At 44.0% G+C, this 19610-nt stretch overlaps 1 protein-coding gene and 1 long non-coding RNA gene across 5 annotated transcripts in view; one reads left to right on the top strand and one right to left on the bottom strand.

The window, feature by feature from the left end:
- Positions 1-722: 722 nt before the first annotated feature.
- The window catches only part of CDH20 (cadherin 20), a 245448-nt gene continuing 226560 nt past the window's right edge, over positions 723-19610 (bottom strand). For all 4 annotated transcript variants that reach the window (XM_051851165.2, XM_051851166.2, XM_070050090.1 and 1 more), the window contains 4 exons: positions 18765-18886; positions 12111-12228; positions 6339-6590; positions 723-2395 (listed from right to left, as the gene is read on the bottom strand). In XM_051851165.2, coding sequence (XP_051707125.2) covers positions 1890-2395; positions 6339-6590; positions 12111-12228; positions 18765-18886 — 998 coding nt within the window. In that variant the 3' untranslated portion in view covers positions 723-1889. The remainder of the gene's footprint in view (positions 2396-6338; positions 6591-12110; positions 12229-18764; positions 18887-19610) is intronic.
- The window catches only part of LOC103349393 (uncharacterized), a 126484-nt gene continuing 108787 nt past the window's right edge, over positions 1914-19610 (top strand). The window contains exons 1-3 of the long non-coding RNA XR_007921425.2: positions 1914-2051; positions 3442-3475; positions 5028-5055. This is a non-coding gene — a long non-coding RNA (uncharacterized lncRNA). The remainder of the gene's footprint in view (positions 2052-3441; positions 3476-5027; positions 5056-19610) is intronic.

Raw genomic sequence — 19610 nt, forward strand, 5'->3', positions numbered from 1 at the left:
GAAGAGATTGTTAACACCATTCCGTTGCTGATTTGGGCCTCAGTACAAGAGGGTTGACAATGTAATCTTCATACGTTTGAGAGAGTAGCTCTACACCAGGGATTCTTTGAATGTGATTCCTGCACCAGAAGCATCAACGTTGTTGGGGAGCTTCCGAGAAACGCAAACTACCCCAGATCTACTGAGTGAGAAATACTGGGGGTGAGGCAGTTACAAGTCTTCCAGTTGATTCTGATACACATTAAAACTTGAGAACCACTGCTATAACCAAGATTCTCAGAAAACTCTTCAGTTCACAATTTGTTCTCAATTGTGAGGAAAATTGTATAAAATATTCTTTAGGACTAGAATGTCAAAGAAAAGATTTCCTTCCATGAAGGGAATCCATCTATTAAGCATCTGCTGTATACAAAGGACTACACAAACTACTGTAGGAAAAGGAAAGAGGATTAAAATATACTCCCAACCATCTGTTAATTCATTTAGTGTTAATGAGCTGGCCAAAGTTGATTTGCCAGTAAAATAGATATAAGCATTGCACATTGGCCTGTCTTCTTGGCTATGTGTAATACTTTCTCATATGCACACACACACAAAAGGGACTAAATTCATCACTGTATCATTGACACTACCAAAGCACCCTTTGCTCTTTTCAGATTGGAGAATGAAAAATGTTCATTAAAAGCTTAGCAGTTTGAACCATAATATTCATCCGGTCAGAGAATGCAAGAGAATACTTCTTGTCGTTGCTTTTGCCTTGCCAATCAGCCCAGTCCCAGGAACCTGAGGTTAGATGAGGCGCACAAAACCGTCTTCCACCTGCTCAGCAATTACACAAATCTGCAGTAGCCTTTCCCTTCTATTTAACTTTTATTAAAAGAAACGCTAAGGTACTGAGATGCAGTACATCATATTTATTACCAAAATTATTAACAAATATACAAAACTTATACATGTAATTTTCTTACATCCATTTATCCTCTATAATACTGATTTTGTTCAAGTAGGTTATCTACAGTATGTAAACATCCCTTGGATTGACCTCACACAGATTAGGAAAGCCCTCTAACCCATGCTTTTATCAGATACTTCTTCTTATTTGGCTTTCGTTTGTAGCATCTAATCTCCACATTTGGCACATGGAAGAGACATCTACAGTGCAAAAGAGGCAGACTTTCTGGTTTCATTCTGGACAATTTCGCAGGGTTACAGAGGAGGCCATGGGCAGGCCGTCTTGGTGTTGGTGGATTAGCCGTAATGCCAAATCTTGGTCCAGCCATTGTACTCAAGCACACAATGTCTCTTCCTTCTCCCACCCTCCCACCCACCCCCATGCAAGGATGATTCAGTCTTCACCTTGTCTCAAAGGGTTAAAAGAAATTCCATCCATCCCAGAACAAATCGGTCGATCTCACCCAGGAACCATTTTTTTCTGCTTCTTTTGCGTGGGTGGGTTTCTGCATTTTGATGATCCAGCAAAACTTTCCATTTAGGAGAAAAAGATAAAAAATGGACACGAGAGTAGACCTTTCCATCTGCGTTCAGTTAACATCTGGGCCTTTTTGTGGTGACAAAGTGAGAAACCTTGAAGAACAGCAACGAAACGCCAAGCTTGCCGTAACGCCTAAGCTCTGAACACCATATCCAAAATTTTAAAAAGAAAGGAAAAATGGCAATTGGAGATTATCCCCTCGTCTTCCTGGGTTTCCTTTTGACCACCTAGCTTAACCTAACCAAGTAAAGCTGATCCAGAGAGAGCTCTGCTCGCCGGCTCACGCCCACCCTCGACTCTCCAGCGCAGTATTGCTCATGGGGTCGGCCGCACCGCGTCCGCGAAGCCTCTGCCGAGAACGTCTGAATTTGGACGCACGCCTGCCTCCAGGCTTCCGTCACCACAGCGGCGCAGGCGCATCCGCTGCTCCGTACAGCTCCGCCAGCTTCCGGAAGCGGGGCCCCCAGTCCGTCAGGAAGTCGAAGCTCTGCTCGGAGTCTGATGTGGCCGACTGCAGGGAGCTCAGCGACCCCGCCACCGAGCCGTCCCCCTCGAACATGTAGGTCTGCAGGGAGTCGAAGGGCGGGGCCCACAGGTCCATGTCGGCCTCGTAGAGCTTGGCCAGGACGTAGCTGTGGACGGTGCTGTTGACGGCGCACGTCTGAGGCACGTAGCGGGAGAGGCTCTCGATCTCGGGCAGCATGTCCTGCCGCGTCTTGGGGGCGGCGCCCGCCTGCGCCTCCCGCGGGTTCCACATGGCCGCGATGTCGAAGGCCTCGGTGTCCTCCTCGCCGCCGCCCTCGTCGTCGTAGCGGACGATGTTCTCGTGGATGTTCTCGTCGTCGTCGATGATGTAGGGCTGCTTGCGGTGCCGCCTCATGGACAGAATGAGCAGGACCAGCACTGGTGGGAGAGAGGAGAGGCCCGCGTCAGCCACGGGGAGCAGGGTTTACCGAGCCGGGAGCTCCGAGGCGGCCTGGGCGCCCCTGCACCTGCCGGGGCCCCAGAGTCGGCCGCCGCGCTCCTTCTGCCACGTCGCATCGGGAGACGGGGGGCCAGCGAAGCCTGGTTCAGGGACAGGAAGTCTCTTGTATCAGGCTGCTGTGTGTGTGTGTGTGCGTGTGTGTGTGTCTACAGCCAAAATACAACGGCTAGGAAGTGCTAGGGGTCTGATCCTGTGCTCTGTTTATATAGTAATGAATATCCATCTCTTATTGTAAGGTGGGAATCTTATGGTGTTGGTGCAATTCTTCCTTACTGTAGCGTTTTAATAGGATGCTACTCTATAAATAAAGTCTATTTTTTATCACACGGAAAAATGCTTTCTTGATTTTATTGTTGATAGTTCTGTATGCAGTATGCAACTGTGACTATTAACATTACATAAGGAAAATTGAGACCAAAGTGAGTTTCGATTGTTCTCAGTTCTGTAACAAATGACTAAAGTCTTGTGTGGATAAATATGCATGTAGTCATGTCCACTAGGGACAAGCCAAAGTTGTCATCTTTTTACACCTCCTCCTCCAAAAAAAAAAAAAAAAAAAAAAAAAAAAAAAAAAAAGGACATAAATGATCCCCATGGTCTGGCAACCCAAGATTGGCCGGAAAAACCTTTCATTAGAGGAGGGAGTTGCGGCTTTCTGGATACAATAGTGTTCACAGAAGGGAGGGAATGAGCAGAGACATTTTATATAATTCATTGTGTTATCAAAGAAGCACCACACTGTTAGATGTGCCCTTGCAGCTTTGGATAAAATTTTATCCCAACAAATGCATTACTCCTTCCCTCCCCCCACACCCAGGATGTGTTCACTGGAGTTTAAAGGAGAAAGAGATAATCCCATTGAGCTGTTTATCTCTGTGGCTGAAAACATTTCCCAGGAAGTGTGTTGAGGTTTTAGCTGTAGAACTGCTATTGATTTTTTTTTTTCTGGTGTGCTTTGTTACAGCTGGTGAACAGTGGCAGTTTGACAGCACTGCAAAGTAAGACCCCGCTTTATCTGAGGAAGAAAATGGAGTATAGTCATATGTGTAGTAAGAGATTACAGACTGACTAATAAACCTCCAAACAATGATTTTTTTAACTATTGAGTGTAGGATGTGCATTTTGTACGATTGCAATTAACAGTGTTAATACCTAGTATTTTCCAGAATGACTTGAATGACAAAAATGCACACATAGGGAACAATCACAAGCTCTTGTGTATTTTTCTGTGTGCAAAAATATGAGGCATGAACTTGAAGGACTGATTTCGGAGAGGGAGAGTAAGAGGACTTTTAGAAGTGGGGCCTTGAAGGCACTCAGGGATGGACTGGGAATTGGATTGATGCAGGTTGGAGGAATGGGATTCTAAGTGACGTGCTGTTTGTGGCAGTCAGTAGATGGCTACTAAACCCAGTTTGTAAAAGGCTTGATGATAAGCAGTGGGGAAATAGCATTGACTACATCATTGTTTCTGCTCTTATGAATTTGCAGTCCATGGAGACTACAGATGCTGATGCTTAGTTCACATCAGATAGTGATAAGGGCTATGGTAAGGTCAAAAGTAGTACCAAGAGAGTAGAGGAAACAACACCAGTGAATTCTGCCTGAGGGACTAGGAAGGCCCACCCAGGTGACCTTGGAGTGGTTAGGATAGTATTTTAGAAAATGCTAGAAAGCAAAAGTTGAGAAGTCATTGAATATCTGCTGGAGAGAATTTTTATGGTGATGGATAATTAAGCAATTTATGGAACTGGTCCATTTTTAAAAAAAAATATTGCTATACCTTATTTTTTAGGTAATTTGCATAATTCTCTGAAAATTGGATTCTAGGAAGGATGGTCCTATTCAGCTGAAAAGTCTCCTTGATTCCTTGACAATGAAGATTCAATTTTAGGGATGCTTGTTTTTTAGGTACTATAGGCACACAGTGTAGGGCTTACAGGATTTTCTAGGAACTGGCTATGACTTGGAGACATGAAAAAAACCCTTATAAAATCAGAATTAGTATGTTTATTGTCTACAGAATATAGTATTTTGTTGACAAATCGATTACAACTCAAATCTTAACAACTTGAATTAATTTAATGTGGAATGTATAACCTTAGAAATAAAAATGCATAAAATTGTGGGGTTAGTTTCTGAAAACTCTTTCTTTATTCTTTAAAATTAAACAGACAAGGCACAATGGATTTGGGATGGATCAGAAAATGATCCCTTGCACACCACTTCTAACATGAAGGCCTCTGGGAGCCAATCTCTTTAAATCAGTCTTTTTGTAATGATGGATGTTTGTGGGCCAGGGTGAACTTAAACATTTTGCAAAGATAGAAGTGAGAACAATCAGGCTAGAAAAGGGTCCTCAGAGCAAGTTTTCTTCAAAGGCCTTTTGCAAACCTGTTTTGCACTGAAGGACTCCCAGTGCCACCATATGGACACTCAGGGAATTGCATGGAGCTTTTATCTGTCATTACTGACACATCCCAGAAACTAATTTTCTTGGATCCAAGGACTTAAAAAGGTTACTGTAATACTACTTCTTTTTTCATATAGGCCTGAAATACTACAATACATTGGAACTGTAAGTAATATTTTAAAATTTGTTTCAAGAAGTACATTTTAAAGACTTACTTAGAAAATCAAGTGCTGAGATTTTTCACATCAGGAATGTCTTTGATCTACCTCAGTCTCTTGGTGTAGAGGTGAACTTGGAGCATGTGTGGACATCTGAAAATCTATTCTAATTTAAATTCCCAGTGCTTCCCCCACACATAGAAAGCTGAGATTTCTTTTCTGTTGAATGTTATTACTGTCTATTAGTACAGTTTTCTCTAAGCAGGATGGATATGCATGGATCGATTCAATAAGAAGAGTTGGGATATATGTACGATACTTTCTTGGATTCCAGAGCCGACTTAGGTGTTCAGTTGTTTTTGTTTGGGAAGTTAGAAGACAGTTTTATGGATGACCCTTTGTTCAGGGGAGTTGGGTGGCTGCTTTGCAGTATGATTTGAAAGGGGGAAGGAAGGGTCCCCTACCCAGGAGTGCTCTCCCACTAGCCTGTCATCACATCTTTTTATTTTGCCAGCAGAGGAAAACTGGTGCTGTGTAATCACTGCTCTTTCTTAGAGGGTCACAATATCTGGGAGGGGTGTTATGTCCCAAACAGCTTATTCTTCAGAAATCCGTCACTTTCTTCAGATTTCTGCTCAGAGATCTTAGGAGCAAGGGCTCCCCTGACTATTCTATTTGAAATGACCTCTATCCCTTCGCCTATCTACCCGGGATGCTCTGTCCCTCCTTGCTTCTCTGAGACACTTAGCATCTCCAGAATCTTGGCTGAAGTGTTTAGGAGAAGGGCGGTGTTGCTGAGACACAGGGGTGCTCAGTCTACAGCCTGCCAGCATTTCAGTCCTGGTTCTGCCTCTGACGTTTGGTTTTGGACCTGACACTACCCCTCTGTGATTTAGCTGCCACTTATCTGAAATGAAGGCATTAGAAGAGGTGGTCATCATTATCATGTCCAGAATGTAATTTTGGTTCCATGATGTCAAAATGAACTTGCTTTGTTCTAAAGTAAACTCTGTAAAGGCCGGCACCTGTTTGTCTTGTTAACCCCAGCACAGAGTCTGGTGCTCTGACACTTAGAAAATGCTTGATAAATGTATGTGTCTTGGTCTTGCCAAAGAGGCCTTGAAAGAAGGAGCTGTATTCAGTTTCTTTACTTTTCTTAGACTTAATTTTTTACCCTTTCAGTGAGTGTAGAGTCGAAGACCAGTTCTGAATAGTTGTGTTAGGCTGGTAACTGATTGACAAGTAAGTAAGCATTTGCAGGACCCCATAGAACAGAAAGATGCTACTTACCTAAGAGAACAAAGATACAGGCCAGGATGGCGATGAGGGCACCCCGGCTCAAACTGACTGGAAGCATGTAGGCCTCAGGGCTGCAGGACATGACATGGCCATCATCGTCACAGCTGCACACCTGAATGGTCAGCGTGCCTGTGCTGCTCAGCACGGGCTCCCCACTGTCTGCAATCAGGATGGGCAGGTAAAAGACACTCTGCTCTTGCTGCCGGAAGCCAGCTCGCCGAGTTAGAATCCGGGCAGTGTTATCTGAAGAAAGAGAAGGTTCCAGGATTGAAAAAGGGAAGAGGAAAATGGGGAGGAGAAAATGGCAGAACCAACAAATGACCTGATTTTTAGGATTGAGGAAAACAAGGGGGCCAGGGACAGGGTGTAGGAAGGAGATAAAAGGACAGTGGAACATTCCCTGGAGGTGTTCAGCGACAACCATGGCAGGTTTGCCTAGATCAGCATTTGGACTCTGAAACCAAGATTTTTGCTTGCTTTTAGGCAAAACCCTGAAGCCTAGCAGAGAACCCCTTTTTTTGAGAGTCTGTCTTATCCTTTGTGACATAAAGTGCCCGGGGCAAACTGTCACACTTCAGATCTAACAAAAATGTCCCTGGGAAAGCTTGACAGAAATGAACAATCAAGCCGGCGCCGTGGCTCAATAGGCTAATCCTCCACCTTGCGGCGCCGGCACACCGGGTTCTAGTCCCGGTTGGGGCGCCGGATTCTGTCCCGGTTGCCCCTCTTCCAGGCCAGCTCTCTGCTATGGCCAGGGAGTGCAGTGGAGGATGGCCCAGGTGCTTGGGCCCTGCACCCCATGGGAGACCAGGAAAAGCACCTGGCTCCTGGCTCCTGCCAGGATCAGCGCGGTGCGCCGGCTGCAGCGGCGGCCATTGGAGGGTGAACCAACGGCAAAAGGAAGACCTTTCTCTCTCTGTCTCTCTCTCTCACTGTCCACTCTGCCTGTCAAAAAAAAAAAAAAAAAAAAAAAAAAAAAGAAATGAACAATCACTGGCGACCCGTGGTCCCTGTTTGTTCCTGCTCAGCAGCTTGCCAGGGCCCTGGTGCTGCTTTGTGCCTCCAGGAAGAGGCTCTGGCAGAGTGTGTATTTCTGCCGCTTTGGCTGGAATTTGCGTCTGTGCTATTGTATGTCTTCGCAATGCAGGGACCTTCTCCTCCTGTGCTTCCTGAAGAACCTGTGCATTTGGCAGGTGCTATCTGCAATCTTCTAATCACATGACACACCTTGCTGGTTATTCTGCCTGCTTGGTGGTCTGAGTTTGAGTAGTTAATACGAACTTGATGAAAATTTGTTCCTTACTGGCAGTATTAGTTATTTCGCCTCCAGTATTAAACAGGATTATCAACCTATTGGAAGTACTTGTACAAAGCTGATGTGTGTGTATTTGTATTCACATATTGCCATGTTCTAGGATATTTTTATTTAATTTGTATTCTCAAATTTCTTGGGGTGGGTTTTGAATTTCAAAGCAGATATATTTTTACAAAGCTCAGATCATTTTCAGTTGAGATACGTTAGAGTTGTGGAAGGACATACGGGAAGTATTCTTGTAAAGCTAGTTTCATCAACACAGAAGGTCCTCTGGTTCTGTTACTCATTTCCCAGGGAGGAGTCTACATCTTCACAAAAAATCCTAGGAGCCTAACCATCATTTTATCAGTGATGATCATTATTTCTGCTTATCTTTCCCTTGTACCTAAGAAAGGATTATAACTTTGTACCTTCTTGAATTTGGGCATGAGTGTTTGCTTAATGAACCATGAGCAGGAGTGATTTGTGTTATTTCTGGGGAGAAGCACTTATAAGGTGTGTGGTTCTCTGTGCGCTCTTACTTTGCTGTTGTCACTGAGAAGGAATGTGTGAGGTGGAAATCCAGACAGCCTGGGACACGGAATTACATGTTCAGTCCCTAAGGCCCACGGTGGGCAAGCGTGAGCAAAGAGTTAACTTTAGTCACACTAAGCCACAGAGATGTGGTGGTGTTTGTTCCTGGTTCTTGTAATACAGTACACCCTAATTAACTTTTTTTGTTTCCCCTGGTTCCTCGTGGTAGCAACTATTGTTTATCAAGTGCTCATGTGCCAGCACTTCACTTTAAATGCAGTGTCTCAAACATCACAGCAGTTTGGTGAGATGATAATTTACTCTTTTAGAGTGAGAGAATCAGGCATAGAATGTGTTATTTGCTCAAAGTAACCCATCTAGCAGTAGCAGAGCTGAGATTTGAACTGTGTTCGATCTGACTCTAAAACATGCACTGCTTCCACTGTGCTTTGTATCCAGCTGTTTAGTAACATTAACTGTCAAAAATTATCCAGGTCGTTGTAATCTCTTTTTGCTTCTTATTCTTTTTTCTTCTTATTTTCTTCTCAGTAAAGAAAATATCCCAGGCCAGAGTTGTGTTCCAGTGGGTTAAGGTGATGCCAGCAGTGCCGGCATCCCATATGAGCTGGGTGCTCCACTTCAGATCCAGTTCCCTGACGACGAGCCTGGGAAAGCAGTGGAAGATGGCCCAAGCACTTGGCTGCTGCCGCCCGTGTGGGAGACCCTGATGCAGCTTCTGCTTCCCAGCACTGGCCTGTCACAGCCACAGCCATTCACGCATTTCGGGAGTAAACCAGCAAATGGAAGATCTCTCTCCCTCTCTGTCTCTCCCTCCTCATATCTCTCTCTCTAACTTAGCCTTACAAATAAATAAATAGATTATTTAAAAGATAGCACTATGTTGCCAACCTGAAGGTTATCTTTCTACTGCCATACAACCTATCCACCTTCCACTTTTCTGTTTTCTGGACTTAATAGCGAAGAACTATGAATTCTTCTTTGTAGTTTTAATTTTGTGAAGAAGAAATCAGTTTTTCTCTAAAATCAACTATTTTTATTTTTTAATTTTTGGTTTAATCCCAGCTAGGTCAGAAGACTTTTAGTAAAACCAAAGCAGAATGTCCTAAAAGTATTATGTCTGTTACATGGTATATATTTCTTTTTTCTAAGATTTATTTTATTTATTTGAAAGACAGAATTAGAGAGGTAGATACAGAGAGAGAGGTCTTCCATCCCCTGATTCACTCCCCAGGTGGCTGCAACTGCTGGAGCTGAACTGATCCCAAAACCAGGAGCCAGGAGCTTCTTCCAGGTCTCCTACATGGGTGCAGAGGCCCAAGTACGTGGGCCATCCTCTGCTGCTTTTCCAGGCGTATTAGCAGGAATTGGAAGTGGAGCAATGGATTGGAAGTGGAGCAGCCAGGACTTTAACCGGCACCCATATGGGATGCTGGTGCTGGAAGCTGGGCCTTTATTTCGCTGCACCACAGCACCGGCCCTGGTATATATTTCTTGACCTAAGAATTATTTGAAATTAAAAAGTAAAAAACCCACAACATTCCTTTGTTGAGTCCAGTTCTGAAAGGGGTTCACAAATAGCCATTTGGGAAATTTTTGTTGAATGGGATAATTAGCACTTTAGTAACCCATTTGGAAACAACATTTGTTTCTTTTTTGTTTGTTTTTTAAAGATTTATTTATTTGAAAGGGAGGGGGAGGGGAAGAGAAGAGAGAGGGAGAGGAAGAGGCAAAGGGAGAGGAAGAGAATCTCCTTTTGCGGGTTCACTCAGGTGCCTGGAACTTCATCCAGGTCTCCCATGTGGGTGCAGGGACCCAAGCACTTGGGCCATCATCTGCCCCTGCTTTCCCAGGCACATCAGCAGGGAGCTGGATCAGAAGTGGAGTAGCTGAGACTTGAACCAGTGTTTTGATATAGTATTGATCACATGCTCCACCACAGCACTGGCCCTAGCATTTGTTTCTGAGATGACTGTGTGTGTGTGTGTGTGTGTGTGTGGCTATAACAAAACTCAATTTATAGCCCCAGTCTTACTGCTTATTCACTTGCTGATCTTGGGCCATTTACTTAGTTTTTGCATCCATTACATGGGACATTGAGAATCAGATTAGTAATGTTCTTGAAACAAAATAAATATCAGATAAAACAGAGTATGGGAAAGTGCTTTTGAAACTGTAAAGTACTACATATACATAATCCTTTTCATCTGTTGGGACTAAAAAGTACAAAAGACTTGACTTGAGATAGTGCCCAATGTGTTCATAAAAGGATACCCTATTTCAGGCACAGGAGTGGGAGGTGCTTGATGTAGATTAGATGTCAGATGTCAGCCAGATTTTTAATAAGCCTCAGTAAAGGATACAAGTGGGATAAATTGTCATGAGATTAGGAGTTCCTGCTTTCTGTTGAGGATGTGCTGACTTGTGTTTTGGGAACCATCCAAGAGATGAGTCATTTTTATAGTCACCCTGTTCTAGTGGCCCAGCTTTTCAAAGTATTGGTTTCAAGAATTGGTGCCCAAAGTCATCTTTAAGAAATTTGCAGCATTTCACTGCATACTGTTTCTGTATTGATTCTAACAAATGACAGGGTGCAGGAATAGAGTGACACTCTGCTGAAAATGTGAAGAAACAAAATATAATGTGTAGTTCTCCTTCCCCACCATAGGGTGTCCTTTGTAAAACCAATCCTGATAAGACAAACCACTTTTTGTGGGAAGAGTATCCCTATGAAGAAGATAGCAACTTAAAAATTTTGGCCCAATAGAAATCTCAAGATATTTATAATAATTCATATTATTATAATTCATGTTGCCCTTTTTCCAGAATGAACATACGGATTTTTATGATAACATGTAGAAGGTTGAAAGGACATTTTATAAGAATGCTGTTCATTAAGAAGAAAACAGGTTTGACACTCTTAATTTATAGCAAAAGAATATCCCATGGCATTGAGTTAATACCCTCAAATTAAATTAGCTGATGCCTAAGACTAAGACCAGCCAAGCCTAATCATGATTTTCATTATCCTTTACTTAGATTGTTACAAAGTGACAATATTTTGGAATTGGAGTAAAAAATGAGGCTATTGTAGCCCAGAGAAGTGATAACCTTCCCAAGACCAGATGTCTAGTTGGTCACAGAGTTAACAACAGAAGAGGTTCATTGAATAGATTTAAAATATTTTTAATCGCATTGACCTTTCTTAGAAGCACTTCATCTGGCTAGAGAACAAAAGTCCCTCCTTTTAAAGTCTGTGCCCAGTGAAGAGTGTGTGCCGGGCTATAAACCCTTAACTGATTCGAACGCTTGGTGGAAAAGTAGGGTCTAGAATGCCATTCTGGTAAAGCTGTAGTTGGGAGCACTTTCTTCAGTAGGCACCCCACCTGAGCGTCTATCTAAATTATTCTTAAATAGTACAGTAGTTGCTGTGCTGAAGCTGTTGTTTGTTCTAGATTTACCCTTTGCTGTCTCTAGTACTTAGTCGTTGTTTCCCTTCTGTTCTGTGAGCTTTCTACTGTTTTTCCTTTTGATCCTCATTTAGAAATGTTCCTTCAGGTTTTTCTATTTATCTAGGTCATTTCAGTCATTTCTTGCAGATTCTTCCCATTATTTCAGAACATATAAACACGGCTGCTATGGAATTGAAGGCAGAAGTTTTGCTTCTGTGCCTGGGAAGAGGGTCTGGCACAGGACAAGCATCAATCATCATTTGTCAACTGACTGAATGAAAAGTTTTACAGTCAGCAGAGGGCACTGTTTGTCTTTGATATCCTGAAACAAAACTAGGAATTAGCATTGTCTTTCTTGCGGTTGAAGAGCAGGAGAACTTTGACACTGTTTGCATGGTACAGTAACCAAAAATATCCAGCCCAAGCTATAGAAAAGTAAGGATAGCCAGTTATCCAGCTGATTACCTTGGTTATCCCTTACGGTGAAGTTGGGGTTGTTGGCAGCCTCAGGAGCCAAGCTGTAGTAGAAATGCTGACCATTATGCGGGTCATCTTGGTCCACTGCACTCACTGTCTGGATTAACTGAGAAAGGGACATGAAATCGGGTGAGCTGCAGTACGCGACAAAGCATCAGAACCCAGGGAAATCTCATGACAGGAGGTTTTACCTAAAGAGAATGTCATCGTGAAACTTACCTGGAACTTCTCCATGCCATCCCACAACTCAGGATTTAATTTGGTTTTATTGTCAGGTCTGAGCATGTTATGGCCATAGGACAGATATTACCTAAATATCTCAGATTTTAGATACCAGTATAACTTGTATTTCTACCCTGCTGCCAGCCATGTTCAGGCAATATAAATATGAGACTGAATTAAAGGACTCTGTGGTTCTACATGGTCCAGCTTGTCCCTAATTTTCCTACTTCCATCCCATCTTCTCCCATCTTCCTAACCTCATCATTGGGCAAATATTTCAGGGTAAATTTCTTTCCTTGGAGGAGATGTACAATTTGGGACATGCTCAATCTGTCTTGCCCCAAATGGTAGAGTTAGAAACATGCCAGGGGATTCCAATTCAACTCCATCAAGGTAGCACGTACCAATGCCATCTCACTAGTCCAAGTGATCAATTTCAGTTCACAATTAATCATAATGATAGGTCTAAGAGTCAAAGGGATCACATAAACAAGACTAGTGTCTGCTAATACTAACTGATAGAATTAAAAAGGAGAGAACGATCCAACATGGGAAGTGGGATACACAGCAGACTCATAGAATGGCAGATATCCTAAACAGCACTCTGGCCTCAGAATCAGCCCTTAAGGCATTTGGATCTTGCTGAAGAGCCCATGAGAGTATTTTAGGCATGGAAAGCCAAGACACTCTGGCAAAAAAACAAACCAAAACAAAACAAAACAAAACCCACCTAAATGAAAGATCTCTGCTAGTGAGATCAAGTAGAAAGAAGAGGGCCATCAAAGAAGGAGGTACCTTTCTCTGAAGGGAGGAAAGAACTTCCACTCTGACTATGACCTTGTCTGAATAAGATCGGAGTTGGTGAACTCAAAAGGCTTCCATAGCCTTGGAAAGTCATGACAAGAGCCTAGGGTGATTTCTGATGCCATAAACAAGAGTGTCAATTTGTTAAGTCAACAACAGGGAGTCACTGTGCACTTACTGCTCATGTAGGATCTCTGTCCTTAATGTGTTGTACAATGTGAATTAATGCTATAACTAGTATTCAAACAGTACTTTACACTTTGTTTCTGTGTGGGTGCAAACTGTTGAAATCTTTACTTAATATATACTAATTGATCTTCTGTATATAAAGAGAATTGAAAATGAATCTTGATGTGAATGGAATGGGAGAGGGAGCGGGAGATGGGAGGGTTGCAGGTGGGAGGGAAGTTATTGGGGTGGGGGGAAGCCACTGTAATCTAAAAGCTGTACTTTAGAAATTTATATTTGTTAAATAAAAGTTAAAAAAAAATTCTTCCCTTGAGAAGCACCTATTTAAGAATGATTACTATCTAAGAAGACACATCAGCAATGGCTATGTCAGGTTAATGGAAGTCAGGTGTGGGGACTGGGTCAAGGGGCAGTCAGTTTTTGATGGCATTAAGGGGACCTAGAAAAGGTGTAGCATGCAAGCATCCTCAGGGTGGGGTGTAGTGCACGCCCACAGTCAGAGTCGAAGCCAGGAGTAGGAAGCCTACGAGGTGACGTAGTTTCCTCTTGTGCTCTTTGGCTAAGGGTTCACTTCTTCACAGTGTTCTTTAAAGGACTAAGTTGGCATGAAGGCTGGGAAGACCATGATGCAAAAGCTATTTAAAAAACAGGTTGTGTGTGAAAGACAACCTGAACATCAGTGCGCAGGTTGGGGGATACAGAAAAGGTGGTGAAGGGGTATTTCCTGTGTTTGCTTCTCTGCACCAATGGCTCAGACTGCCTCCAACCCTCTTGATCCTGGTCCTATAGATTTGCCACTTGTGCTGTTCAATGCTGTGACTCTGCTAGGCTGGGAACCAGGACATCAAAGGTCATCTGGGAGCCCCAAGCTGGCTTTCTTAGTCTGTATGTCTTCATCTGCAGGTTAAGGGAGGTAGTGCTACCCTCACAATGTTCTGAAGGCTGAATAACAGAGGGGAGAGCTCCCAGCAAGGGACCTTCTGGACTCTGTTGCTCAGATCCCCTTCAGTGATGGACTTGTTGCCCTGGGCCTTCACCCACTAGTCTCTTCAGGGATTGCCCCAGTTGTGGGTAGCCACCTTACCCGTGGTTACTAAGTCCTTCCAAGACAACTTATGTGTAATGACTGATCGATATGATAGTATAAAGTCCTGGCTATGTCATCTCAACTCGGGAAAACTTTAGTTCTAGAATGCTCTGTGAAGTCATCTGAGACTATTAGTGGGTTTGTGTTGCTGCTAGATTTCTTTTGCCTAGTTCTGTTCCTTTTTCTTCCCTTCTACAGGCCCCAAGGAACCTCCTTATTAAACCTCTTGTGGGCAGTGCTGTGGCTCAGCAGGTTAAGCTGTGGCCTGCAGTGCCAGCGTCCCATTTGGGCGCTGGTTCCTGTCCTGGCTGTTCCACTTACGATCCAGCTCCCTGCTAATGCACTGGGGAAAGCAGCAGAAGATGGCCCAAGTTCCTAGGCCCCTGCCACCCACTTCGGAGACCCGGAATAAGCTCTTGGCTCCTGATTTTGGCCTAGCCTAGCCCTGGCTGTTGTGGCCATTTGGGGAGTGAACTGGTGGATGAAGATATCTCTCACTGTCTTTCCCTCTCTCTCTCTCTATAACTCTGCCTTTGAAATTAATAAATAAATCTTAAGGAAAAAAAAAACCCTTCTACAGAACTCCATTTTGGCATATTCATCCTGGAGAACCTGAATGTTGAATCTACAAGTAGTGGAAATGAAATTGCAAGAGTTCCTGCAGGTAGTGGACATAAACGTGCTCCCAGTTAAACTGCCCAGGGTCGCCTGCCTGCCCCCTCCCTGCCTACATATAAATCCTGCTCTTTGCATTTTGCCTGTAGTGCAACCTATATAGAGGTAAGATAGTTCTCAAGGAATTTTATAAATGGGTGATTATGTGTAACTTGGCAAACATGGTTGGGAAAGTAATTCCAGAACATGTGACCTGTGAATTTTGTTTGTGTCAATGCTATGGGGCTGGGAGTAGAGGGGTGGTTGGTTGTGGGCTTGAAGGCATGAGTGGATGCTGCTTTTGGGGTCTGGGTGGGAATACCATGCTTGCCCCCTGCTCTCATTTCCAGATAGCCCCACTTGTCATGCAGTGTCCTGCTTAGTATGCTTCATTCTGTCCTCAGTGGAAGGTTGTCTGCCCTCTCCCAGGCTTCCTTCCTGGTTAAGGGTAGAGCACACATCCAGATGTGGCAGACAAGAAACTGATGTAACGTCCCACAGGTTAACACAAGGAAGCCTGATTCTTTATAAACCAGACATACCCCCTGAGCTGGGCTTTTGAAAATCTTCACAACATTTCCTAGAACCTAAATCAAAGGATAGGATTTGCGGTATCTTGGGCTAAAGCTGACTAATATGACAGACTTGTAGCTCATGCCATGAATGCGAAATCACAGATAAGCTGCACTTGAAAGCATCATATAAAGCCTGTTAAAAACCATACTTGGAAATGACGGATGTGTGTGTTTGACTCCGAAAGCAGGCAAGGCAGTTAAAATGCTGTCAATTTGTAGGAGTGCAATTCCTCTGAGGCCTTTTAAGAAAGCGAGGGGTTTAATTTACTGTGCATTTATCTTCCTGTTTATATTATAGATCAAAATTAATCTCCTTTGTTGTATTATCAGATATTTATATTTGTCATTTTATTTTGTAACAAAACAAAATGCATTAGTGTATATAAACTATCATATTATAATACTTAGCAAAATGTTATTAAAGAAAGACCCAGGGGCCGGCGCCGTGGTGCGGTAGGTTAATCCTCTGCCTGTGGCGCCAGCATCCCATATGGGCGCTGGTTCTAGTCCTGGCTGTTCCTCTTCTGGCTCTCTGACATGGCCTGGGAAAGCAGTAGAAGATGGCCCAAGTCCTTGGGCCCCTGCACCCACATGGGAGACCGGGAAGAAACATGTCTCTCCCTCTCACTGTCTGTAACTCTACCTCTCAAATAAATAAATCTTAAAAAAAAAAAAAAAAAGACCCAAAGCTTCTCAACTCAAAGTTCAGCTATCTCAGCTCAGTAACTGCCACGTTTGAAACTTCCCTCCCAGTCTTTGTTCATGTTTAAACATGTAGTCCATACCCTTCTTTCTTTGCCCATAATAACAGGAACCATTTCTTGTGCTATAAGGCCTTCATGGTAATTTTTATTAGCTGCACAATGTTTTACGTCTTTCTAGGCTAGAAATTCAGTAGATTTGGAAGTAGAATGATTCTAGACTTGTTCAAAAGAAGACTTCTAGAAGGGCTATAGACCATTGCACCAAAGAATCACTCATGCATAAGATCAGTTACAATCAGAATTACTGTAGGACATCTTTTCCCTTGAAGGGGTGGGAATCATTTTTTGTTCGTTTAAAAATATTTAGTTTTTTTTTATTTGAAAGGCAGGGAGAGAGAGTGACAGAGAGTGATCTTCCATCTGCTGGTTCATTCCTTAAATGTGCACAACAGCCAGGATGGCCTGGGCTGAAGTCAGGAGCTTAGAACTCTGTATGGGTCTCACACATGGGTGGCAGGAACCCAGGTCCTTGAGCCATCACCTGTTGCGTCCTAGGGTGGACATTAGTGGAAGCTGGAGCAGAAATGGAGGAGCTGGTGTTCGAATCTGACACACCAACGAGGGATTCAGGGAGCTCATGTCAGCTTTGGTTATACAGACATATTCTCTCTGTGTTCTAGGCCAGTGAGAGAAGCAGCAGCAAGGCTGCCTTCCAGTTGGAGGCCTGAATGACAGAGGCAGGAGTGCTTGCCTTATAGATATGCACGTCCTAAACTCCTAAGGTTCCTATTATGATGATCCCAGCCCATTTGCCCCATCACCAGAACCCACAGGAGCACAAAGGTGTAGTTGAGAGGAAGTAAGTTAGAACTCTTAGGGACTCTGTTGGCTCATAGGTAGAGGAGAAAAGTCTTAGAAAAGCAGGGGCAAAATAGGGGAGATGGGGAACAGGTTGTGAGGGGTGATGGTAACACATGCCTTAATGCACAGCCACTCCAAATCGAGTTTCAGATGTTTCTCATTTATGTCACTTGGAATTTGATCAACTGAATATTCAATTAGGTTGGAAAGTATCCTTTAAAAAATATTCAAGGGAATTTCTGAAGATTATGCAACTAGATACTTCAAAGAAGTTGAACTTTGTTTCTTCAGATCATATCCCTCTCAAAACTATCTGCCAGAAGCAGAGCTAAGAAAATGGGTACTTTAGTTGAGGGAAGACAGAGGGCAGGAAACTCTAGGCAAAGCAAGCATTCCTAGAATAGGGTAGGCAGGTCCAAAACCAGGTACTTGTTGTCAAGAGTTAAGAAAGAGAGGTGGGAAGATGTAAAAAAGACAGTTTTCTTACTGCAAAATATGTTCAGGGATTGGTTCTGCTCTCAGAGAAAGGGAAGGTTTCCTCCTTCTCCTCATCTGCCTGGTCCCTCACCTGTGGACCTCTGCAGAGCATGTTTTTACAGTTGGTAAAAACTGTTTGGGCCGGTGCTGTGGCAAAGCAACTAAAGCCAATGCCTGCAGCCCTGGCATCCCATATGGGCACTGGTTTGGGTCCTGGCTGCTCCACCTCCAATCCACCTCCCTGCTAGTGCTCCTGGGAAAAGAAAGTAACATGGCTCAAGTGCTTGGGCCCTGCAGAAGCACCCAGAAGACGCTCCTGGCTGCTTGCTTCAGCCTGGCCCAGCCCTGGCTGTTGGTGGCCATGTGGGGAGTGAACCAGCAGATTGAAGATTCTCTCTCTCTCTCTGCCTCTCCCTCTCTGTAACTTTGCCTTTCAAATAAATGAATGCGTATTAAAAAAAGAGAACAGTTTCAAGGTGAGTGGATCCCTTATATAGGCTGTGAATCAAGCCACCATGAGAGCACAGTTTAGATATAAAATGCAACGTAGACTCTGAATAGTTTAAACTCTTTTTTTTTTTTTTTTTTTTTGACAGGCAGAGTGGACAGTGAGAGAGAGAGACAGAGAGAGAAAGGTCTTCCTTTTGCCGTTGGTTCACCCTCCAATGGCCGCCGCTGCAGCCGGCGCACCGCGCTGATCCTGGCAGGAGCCAGGAGCCAGGTGCTTTTCCTGGTCTCCCATGGGGTGCAGGGCCCAAGCACCTGGGCCATCCTCCACTGCACTCCCTGGCCATAGCAGAGAGCTGGCCTGGAAGAGGGGCAACCGGGACAGAATCCGGCGCCCCAACCGGGACTAGAACCCGGTGTGCCGGCGCCGCAAGGTGGAGGATTAGCCTATTGAGCCACGGCGCCGGCTCTAGTTTAAACTCTTGAAACCTGATATACAAAAGTTGAGGAATCTGTCTTGTAAACTGTTTCTGGAGTCAAAATGTCTTTGATGGTGAATTTGGTTATCGCTAATAGTCCCACGTGTTGGGGATTAGCTAAGGTGCGTGCCCAGGCCCCTTACCTGCCCTGCCTTGGCATTCTCGCAGACGACAGCGTCGTGGAATCGGGGGAACTCTGGAGCATTGTCGTTCACATCTAGGACTTTGATAGTGACGGAAACACTTCCCACCTGGGAGGGATTGTCTATGGAGAACACGAGGAAAACCAAAGATAAGAGTTCTGTAAGTGCAGAAAAACAGCTCCTTGCTGGACATGGGTATTCACCTGGCTATTCTGGCTTTTAAAGAAATCAATAAAGCACATGGGAATGATAACACAAGCATGTATGCACGGGTTCCTATTTAGAGTATGGCCAGACTGAAGAGGCTCAGACAGAATGAGGCATACATGAGTGTTTGCTATCCAGGGTGTGAGGGGAAGGGTGAGACTGGAGAGGGAGCAGGTGTCACCAGCAGAAGCTTAGAGAGAATCCCACTTTGCTCATGCTTCGGGATTTGGAATTAAAGGCAGGTCCATCTGTATTCCGGACTTTAAAAGAGCCCATTTCTAATTGGATGCACACTATGTGGCACTGCTTGGCTTTCTTGCTGTGAAATAATCAGATCTTTGAATTGTATTTCAACAAGATTTCAAGTTATTCACTGGAATACAGATAACACACACACACACACACACACACACTTCCTTCCTTCCTTCCTATGTTTTAAAAAAATATTTTGAAAGGCAGAGTTACGGAGGGAGGGAGGAGAGAGGAGAGAGGAGAGAGGAGAGAGAGAGAGAGAGAGAGAGAGAGAGAAATGCTTCCATATGCTGATTCACTCCCTGAATGGACACTGGGGCCAGTCAGTCCAAAGCCAGGAGCCTGGGTAGCAGATGCCCACGCACTTGGGCCATCTTCTGCTGTTTT

The sequence above is a fragment of the Oryctolagus cuniculus genome, chromosome 10, assembly GCF_964237555.1.
Source record: "Oryctolagus cuniculus chromosome 10, mOryCun1.1, whole genome shotgun sequence".
Lineage (NCBI taxonomy): Eukaryota > Metazoa > Chordata > Mammalia > Lagomorpha > Leporidae > Oryctolagus > Oryctolagus cuniculus.